The following is a 9,279-nucleotide window of genomic DNA, read 5'->3' as shown; positions in this document are numbered from 1 at the left end:
TGAAAGATAACTCCCAAAACACACAACATGGAAAATAATCTATTATTTGCTGCGCCAAAATCGCATAATCAACCCCTATTTTGCTGGTAATTGAACAATAACCCAAAACATTCACAACTAAAAGACATCTATTAGTTCATGTGCTAAACACGCCTATTCCATTTCATTTTGATTATAATTAAAGAAATAGGACACAAATTGTACATAACGTACTAAAATGAATATTTTATCTGATGTACAAAACACGCGTAATACACTCCATTTTGCTGGTAATTGAAAAATAGGATACAAAATGTTCATAACTAAAACGAACCTTTCAGCCGATGTGCTAAACTCGCGGTATTCATTCAATTTTACTGGTAATTGAAAAATAGGACAAAATGTACATAAATAATAAGAATCGTTTAGTTGATTTGCTAAACTCGCGTTATTCATTCCATTTTGCTGATTATTGAAAAATAGAACACAAAATGTACATAAATAAAAAGAATCATTTAGTCGATGTGCTAAACTCGCGTTATTCATTCCATTTTACTGGTAATTGAAAAATGGAACACAAAATGTGCACAAATAAAAAGAATCATTTAGTTGATGTGCTAAACTCGCTTTAACCATTCCATTTTGCTGGTAATTGAAAAATAGGACAAAACGTACATAACTAAAAAGAATCTTTTAGTTGATATGCTAAACTCGCTTAATCCATCCTATTTTGCTACAATGAAGAAAAACGAAAAATTCAAACAAACCATTTCTCTGTGTACTGGAAGTTAATGCGACTCCAACTGTTCTGTCCTGCACTCTATTGTTCCACGTTCATAACTAAAATTAAACTACTGGTTGATGTGCTTAAATCGCATAATCCACCCCATTTTTCTAGTAATTAAAAAACATAGGTCCCAAAACGGAACATATACAAAAGAGTTACTTACTTCGCGTAATTCACCCCATTTTTCTGATAGTGATAATAAATAATAATTTTTTCAATTTCTATATATGACTGTCAATGAAATATGGGACCCAAAAGGGACATTACGAAAAATAATTTATTAGTTGGTGTGGTAAATTCGCGAAATCCATCCCGTTTTGCTGGTATGTGAAAAATAAGAACCACATTGATAATACTTGTCCATCATTTATCAATTTTTGTTGGTTAGTGTATTTTTTTTATTTATGAGTTATTACTAATCAAAAATCGATTAATTAGTCAAATTATAAAGTAAGTATTAAATTGTCAATCTGTTAAATTTTTAAATAATTGACATCAATTTATTATTACTCACGAGGTATTTATCAGTTTGTTATTAATCAAATTGTTAATTTCTATTTATGTAGTTTTCAATTATTTATCTATTATTATGATAACAAAATTTAACAATTGGTTCATGCTTTAGCGTGCACTATCGAGTTATGGAGCACGCGGGAAGTTTGGAGAGCACGAATGAAGCGTAAGAGTTGCCCGCGGCGATAGCCGAGGGAAACTCTAGCTTCTTGAGTGCTCTCCAAACTTCCCACGTGCTCCATAACTCGATAGTGCACAGCTGAAAGCATGGAACAATTGTTTTAGAACATAGCCGGTGGAATTGTGCAGCAAATCCGACGCGAAAAACGGACAACAATATCAGTTGAAGCGAATCGTGACGGCGCCGAGCCGAGTCTCCTTTTCCTTTGTTTTTCTCTCTTTCTGCCTCATTTAAGAACTCTAGCCCAAGGGAAAAGGTCGAAACATTGTCTTCGTTTTCGGACTAGTAGGCCGAATTTCTGTTTGTACCCATTATTGTCGCGAAATATATTATCTTTCCCCGCGCTAACAATGGCCGCTCGCGCGAAAAGAAAAATTTCTGGCGAAGTCGGATTTGCTGACGCTATCAGCGTGCACTATCTGGATTTTTAGCACGCTCACGTATAATGAATTTGATTGCGCAACTCTGCTAGCTATGTTCTAAAATGCATTAGTTTGCTATTCAATGTTTTTAAGGCATCAAACCATTCAATTAAAGTTATTAAATTGTTGAATTGTTATCGAGGCAGTTGTTTATAATTACTTAATTATTTCTTAAGTATTTATTAATCAATTTACATATTAATGTGCATGTATTATTTAGTATATATTAACTTAGTTATTGAGTTAAAGCATTTAATTATTCATCTATGCTTTTTGGGCATTTCATTTTTAATATCTTTTTTAAAAAGGAAAAAGATATCTACTTAAGAGATCGAAAAGAGATGAGGGAAGCATGGAAAATTTCTAGCAAAGGTAAGCCAACATTTCTAATGAGTACTGAGAAATGTTATTTAGGGTGTCGCAGCTGTTTATAACAATTTTTTTCAAGCACAATTAGCTTCAAGCACCAGACTCTTGCAATCGCTGGACAAATCCACAGATACAAATTGTAAACAATACGAGGGTTTTTGTGGAATTTAAGTAAGGAGCATTAAAGTGTATTCAATTCAATTTCGTCATTACTATCCAGAGATATCTGTGGTGCTGTTCCAAATGAGTTCTCTGAGTAACTTCATGTAACATTGAAAATTTAAAGGGGCGCCGACTGAGGGACTATGCTCAAGAGATTGGATAATCATATCTTTAAGGACAACAAAGGTGTTATTAGTGATCAGCCACATATCCATGCATGTTTTGGAAAGTTTGCCGAAGCCTAGACTTGTTGCCTGGATGTTAGAAAAAGGTCATCCATTTCTCTTAACACCCAAAAATTATCCACTACACTTTAGTGTGTATCGTTCCAAGGTTGGAACAGATAGAAAGGGAGGGGGAACGGATATCACTCACAACACTGATAAAAATTGATTACAATGGACATGAAGAGGGAAAGGAATCAGAATGGAAAGTGCAAATGGCTGTCAGGTGAAGAAAAGGATGAGAGCCACTCAAATGAAGTACTTGTGGAACGACATGAATGCATCATCTCTGGGGATGGCATTAATTGCGTTGGGCGTGCTATCACGGGAACATGTTGTGTCAGTGTCAAGTTCAAATTCAGAACAACTGCTTGTCGATTGACTCCCACGTATGTCAATGTGATGATGGGCCCATCTGATACTTAATACACAACACCTCATTAGATGGGATGATTTTTGTTTCAAAAGCGATCACGAAATTAAAATGAAGGTTGGTTGGATTTCATCGGTCGAGAGTTGTCAGGTAGTGTTCAGGAAAATGCCTTTTCCCACCTTTCAAGATATCTAGGTACTAACATCATAAATATTCAACCATTTTTTTATAGGATAAGGACGCATTATCTCAACCCTGACAAAGGTGCCTTACATGTGGTGCAACACAAAGAGGGAGCTGTCAATGTTCTGTTCGTCTGGAAACATTAGATGTCTTCTGCTGACACCAGTCTTCATAGGCATACAACTGCAGAAAGTGTATTCATTTTGCTGGTAATTGCATCCAGTGTTTGTTTTGATGTCTTACCCAGTGACAGATGCCAGGAGGATTACAGAACACCCACCCTACCTAAAATCACTCTCCTCTGTGAAAGAATGTGTGAGAAACATCACCGATTGAGTTCAGATGTACAACTGATGTATGAACTCTCAATAGTCCTTCTTTTGGATGTCCACTTACATGAAAGAGAAGGAAGACTTTCTAGACCGGTTATGGTTTGAGGTTGTACCTTAGCAATCCCATATGTGACTTAAAACAGTTGAACTTTAACTTTATTTTTATTTAGACACGGTAAATCTATCAGATAAAATAATAATATTATTACAATCTATTATTACAGTTACAATCTATTTTAATCTATATAAACATGATCTAAAATTTAAAAGTGAAATAGAAAAAAATAAAGAAATTCTGCTTTACATAGATGCCGTGTGTGTTTTGCCGATTCAGACGAAGAAATTGCGACAACCATTTCGGAAGGATTGAAGTGATTTTGCTTGCCGCAATTCAGGGGACAAGCTATTCCAGATAACCGCACCGTTATAGCTAAAGCTATTTTTCAGGAAATTGGTGCGGGGCAATGGAACAGCTAGTTTGTTTTCAGAGTTCCTTAGATTATATGGAGGATCATATTTAGTGAAAAGAGAACCAAGATAGTCGGGCGCAAGACCATGTATAGATTTATAGACCATGGTGGCCACTTGTATTTGTCGCCGAGTATCTAACCGTCTCCAGTTAAGTTGCACAAAAAGAGGATCAGCGCTTGTGTCATAACTGGAGAAGGTCAGAATACGGGCAGCCCGGTTTTGCAACTTTTGGACCTTATTCGAAAGACCCTTGTTACAATGCCCCCAGACCTCGCTGCAGTAATTAAAGTACGGTTGAACTAAGACATTGAAAACGGACTCAAGCGTGGTTCGATTAACAAAAGGCCTACAACGTTTAATTGCTCCAATGCCCGATGCGATTTTCTTGGCTATTTTTTCAATGTGCATATTCCATGAAAGGTTTTCGTCTATATGTACACCCAGAGATTTGACTGAGCTACCTTGTTTAATTATGTCACCACCTATGATTAGTTTAGGGGAAGTATCGTAGGTACCTATCCTTTGCCGCGATCCAATTAACATGAATTCAGTTTTAGATGAATTTAGAGTCAATTTGTTTGCAGTGAGCCATGTGTTAACATTGGATAGGTCGTGATTCATAACATCATTGATCATTTCTATGTTGTTACTGGCAAAGGTCAGGTGAGTATCGTCGGCATACATACGTGCAACTGAATTAGACAGGCAATTAGTTACAACAAGTAGCATCAAAAATATTTGTTTTCTTCCTTGCTAATCCCTATGGTTGTTCCAGACTGCTAGTCCTCCAATGTTATTTCTAATAATTTCTTTCAATTTTGTACCCTTTTTGCTTAGAGCAAGTATGAATGCGAGTACAAATAAAGATTAATGGTTATCCGTGTTATTGATGACAGAACATGCTTAGGCAGAACTGTAACTACTCTAGTTCTGCAAATCAAAATACCATCAAATTTGAGAAAAGTGAAAGTATTATTGCTGCTACTATTATCATGCATATTTACATTTACGTAACTGAGAACAGAAACATAGACCTGCTTAGCCATTCATATGCCCTATTACTAAGCATTTCAGAAGTTAGAGCAAGTCACCTCTGCAACAGCAATGAGTGAGTAAAATACCACTTTCTTGCTTTAAATAAAATCTGACATACTTGATTACAATCTGGTTATGGTGGTTTTAAATAAAAACTAATTCCTCAAAAACTATCTTCATAATACTGTTCTTTTAACTGATTGTTAGTGATTCAAAATACTGCTAAATTTTGACTTGATACACAAGATAGGAAATGATGAGAATGAAATATTTTGCAGTTAGACAGTTTCTTTCAGAAAAAAAAAATGGCAGATACATGAAAAGGGACAAGGAAGGCTTAAAAATAATCATTTTTGTGTCATGTTACATCATTTTCTGACCCTAAAAATACAGCTTTTTAGTGACAATTTATGATTCATGTTCTCACCTCACTTTGCTGTTGCAATATCACCTTCCTGACTCTAATGCAGAATCTCTCAAAATGAATGTAGAGACCATGTATTTTTATCAATGACATGTTTTGTGTACACTTCTCTCAAATTATGTTTTTGGACCCTATATTTGACACAAAAATTGATGATTACTAGCCATTCCTGTCCCTTTAAGGTGGAGCATTATATGGTGCTAACTGGAGAGATCCATTCAGAAGACTTGCTCGGTATATGAATTGTTTAGGGAAAGCAAAAAACTTTCCTTTCTCCAAAAAAGAGTTTTCATCTGGATCGCCAGCAATAAATGGTGCAATAACATCAGGCTTTGCTGTTGTTAACAGCACACAAACATGATCTGTTGGTACTCTCTTGCCATGAATTTCTCGTCGACTTTCCTCTAAACGGCCACCTGCCAGGACAACTGAGTCACGTCTGTACACCACCATGACTGTTGAAATCAAGAAAACAGAACATAAAATTAAGAACAAAAATTAGTATGCAACCAAGAGGGATTTCATAGCATACTATTTACTAGATCAACTTTACATGTACATGTACGCAGGTCTTGAAATAAAATTTCAGTTTTTGATGAAAACATCAGAAAGTCCTGCAAAACAATACCGCTATGCATTCACAGCGACTTGTACTTACTTCACTACAAAAAAGAAAAACAAACAATTCAAACAAACCATTATTGTGTGAGCTGGAAGTTAATGCTGCCCCAACTGTTCTGTCCTGCACACTCTCTAGTGTTCCACCTTCTGTACTTTCAGACTCTGTATCTGAGAATCAAGTATATTAGATTGTTCCAAATCCATTTGGGGTGCTCAAACAAAATCCAGAAACACAACAAAAACAAGCCAAAAAATAGCTTGCATTGCAAATGAAACTAACCCCACTTCACAATATCGGTAAAGCAGGCATTACCTTGTTTTGGACTCTTCAAATTACCAAAACTGCCCTTACACTTCCCTTTGACCGAATTGAATATCTTGGCAATTCAAATGATGTGTTTTTTAATAGGGTATTTATGGTGCATACTCAAGTCTTGTTACACAAAACAAGGATGATTTTACAGCCAAACATGCAATGCTTGTGAGATGTTCTCTGAATGTTAGAAAAATTGAATGTTTAAACTTTTTACTACTATTGACTCTTTTCTTACCCTAGCTTCCTAAATTACAACTGAGAGTGCACCCTGAACTTTGTGCTAATATTATGAAACAAAATGAGTAGCATAGTGACCCTTTGTGACTCCACTCGCTTATAATTTCTTATCTCAATTACCTTTAATGGGACATCAATTTGAAGATTTCATGGAATCTGAGATATGAAGGCAAAATTTGATATACGTGCAAAAACTACATTATCACTTATAATTTTTTAAGAAATAACTTAATCCTAAACTGTTACCTTTGTAGATACTTTTGCATAAGTTGTTAAAATCCATACAAACAAACATTACAAACCATTATTTGGGGGACTAGATTCCACTGCTGCCCCAGCTGTTTTGTCTTGCACTCGATCTAGTGCTCCAGCCTCTTCACTTTCAGACATGGTATCTGAGTATCAGGTAGTTATATTGAACATATTGTGTAGATGGTGCTCAATAGGAACCAAAAAAGAGCACCTTTAACAAACCAAACAAAAGTAGAAACGAGGAAACAAAAACAATCAACAACAAAACAAACCTGCATTGCAGAGAGTAGATGGGGCTGCAGGTAACACCTCATTTAAATCTTTGGGAGTTTCACAACTGCTAGAACTTTCAGAATGATCTAAATGTGTGAATAAAAAATGCCTAAGAGATAGCTATGGGGTGTAACAAACACTGTAAATTATTGTAAAACCTGATTAGATGCACTCTAACATTTGAAATATTTCTGAAACATTAAATTCATTGCCTAGGAACAAACAGTTCAACTACCTTCCTGGGAAGAGGTAAGCAATTCACTTATAAAGTCATTAGTGGTAGATGCAGTTGTTAAATGTTCACTGCCAGACCTTGAATAGTAATCTAAATAAAGAAGAAGTTAGCCAATAGTCACATTACAAACTTATATACAATGAGGAAGGTCACGTCTGATTACATAGAAACTGGAATAACATAACTTGCAAAACTGCTACTGGAAAACAACATGAGTACATGCTGAGATGGTGGAATACATTTCTCATTGCCAATTCACTTTTATTAATAAACATCATTAACATTCAAAGTGATGATGTTTACAAAATTAATGCAGCCAATCAGTTTGCTTTATTTTGTTTTTTTTTTGTTTTGTAAATTTTTTTTGTCAACCCCAGTAAAAATATCATAATGATAAAATAGTAACTTGACATAGGTATTCAATAAGTATAATGCAAGTGTCTGTTTTGGCAATTCATACAGTATGTAGATCTGATTGGCTTCTATATTATCAATGGAAAAGTGTTGGTTTAGAGCACCTTTCATGACCTTCATAAACAGCTGTAATGCCACATCTCCACCTTCTGAAATCTTAACGTCATTCCTATTTCCAATGAAGGCAACCCCTGCACCAGCAGTGCCATACACAGTTACAGTGTGACCATCACCATGCCTGTTTCGCATCATGATGACAACATCACAGTTGTGCTTCATGTTTAGAATATCAGCCTGGAGTACAATGAAGATCAAAGCTAGCTTTTTGTGTTCAGTGTCAAGACCTAGTATCATAAAATCTGCTAATGCATATAATACACCCTTATAACAAATTTGACAGGGTTATACCAGTACAGGTGTGTAACTGAGCTTCACATGTTTTATTTTACAAGAGAACATTGAGGAACTTTTCTTGGTTTTCCTACACATATACATGTAGGGTAGAATATCATACATGTAGGAAAAAGGTTGTGTAACTCATGTTATCTAACAAAGTAATGATATCAACAAGAATATGACCTATATTTTTAATGCAGTGTATATTACATTTAATGCTGCTTACACGCTTTTCCATCAAGTGCCTCTGGTTTGTGAGATTTGTTTGTCCCATTTTTTTAATCTTTTCTAGTTGTGCAGACTTCCTGATCTTAGGAAAGATGGCTGAGCATTCTTCACATTGCCTCCGAGCCGAAGGCTGCTCTGCACCACAATCAGAGCATGCCTATCGACCAAAAAGGCAAGCTAAAAACAGTTAAAATATTTCTCACAATACCTCAAAAAAGGATTTACATATAAAAATGTGGAACGTGAATGATGAGAATGGTGCTTAGAAAAGACTATTCAGAAAAAAAAAAAAAAAAAAAAATATGTCATACTGTCAAGATCAACCAAGAAATCAAATTTTTTAATCCCATTTTTTAGATGAGAATACAATTTGGTACCTAACCTGTTCGCCAAACTCATCAATAGATTGTCCTTTAATTGAATTGCAAATAATAACTTTTTGTCTAATCATTAGGCACCTTTCCCTAACTATTTTGTGTCTGCTTTGAATTTCTTACAACTGTAAAATTACCTTTGATGATCTATTTCAATTGGCTAAAATAAGTTTATCCTCCCATTGGGCTACCTGATTTTTGCCTTTAGATCTTGTGATCTTAAGCTCACACAAGTACATAAACATATGGCACTCGCCTTTCTTCCCTTCTTCACTCTTGAAGTTCCTAGATGGAGAGGTTAGAAAGCAGTAAAAGTTTCAATGCCACAAACAGCCCACAAATTGACAAAGTTTCTATCTAGTAGTAGTGTGTCTTATTTTATTACAAGTGCAATGGTCAGTGCTATAGCTGAATGACATTATACTTAACAGAGCTAGAGTGATCTGCCAAGTAATGCCTGAAGGAGGGTACACAAGTA

The 9,279-nt window shown here is 35.3% G+C and overlaps 1 protein-coding gene and 1 long non-coding RNA gene across 4 annotated transcripts in view; one reads left to right on the top strand and one right to left on the bottom strand.

Moving 5' to 3' along the window:
- Positions 1-3,655: 3,655 nt before the first annotated feature.
- Positions 3,656-9,279, bottom strand: part of LOC148724155 (uncharacterized) — a 7,292-nt gene continuing 1,668 nt past the window's right edge. The window contains exons 2-9 of one of the 3 annotated variants that reach the window (XM_088732671.1): positions 9,058-9,086; positions 8,426-8,584; positions 7,908-8,097; positions 7,390-7,479; positions 7,154-7,240; positions 6,932-7,024; positions 6,152-6,244; positions 3,656-5,910 (exon numbers count right to left, since the gene is read on the bottom strand). In XM_088732671.1, the coding sequence (XP_088588797.1) occupies positions 5,633-5,910; positions 6,152-6,244; positions 6,932-7,024; positions 7,154-7,240; positions 7,390-7,479; positions 7,908-8,097; positions 8,426-8,584; positions 9,058-9,086 (1,019 nt within the window). In that variant the 3' untranslated portion in view covers positions 3,656-5,632. The remainder of the gene's footprint in view (positions 5,911-6,151; positions 6,245-6,931; positions 7,025-7,153; positions 7,241-7,389; positions 7,480-7,907; positions 8,098-8,425; positions 8,585-9,057; positions 9,087-9,279) is intronic. The other 2 variants (XM_088732672.1, XM_088732673.1) reach the window with 2 other exon arrangements.
- Positions 7,236-9,279, top strand: part of LOC148724156 (uncharacterized) — a 2,136-nt gene continuing 92 nt past the window's right edge. The window contains exons 1-2 of the long non-coding RNA XR_015991550.1: positions 7,236-7,403; positions 8,492-9,279. The exon at positions 8,492-9,279 is cut by the window's right edge and continues 92 nt beyond it. This is a non-coding gene — a long non-coding RNA (uncharacterized LOC148724156). The remainder of the gene's footprint in view (positions 7,404-8,491) is intronic.

The sequence above is a fragment of the Stylophora pistillata genome, chromosome 9, assembly GCF_964205215.1.
Source record: "Stylophora pistillata chromosome 9, jaStyPist1.2, whole genome shotgun sequence".
In the NCBI taxonomy this organism is placed as follows: domain Eukaryota; kingdom Metazoa; phylum Cnidaria; class Anthozoa; order Scleractinia; family Pocilloporidae; genus Stylophora; species Stylophora pistillata.
This window is presented reverse-complemented; position numbering and strand designations above follow the sequence as displayed.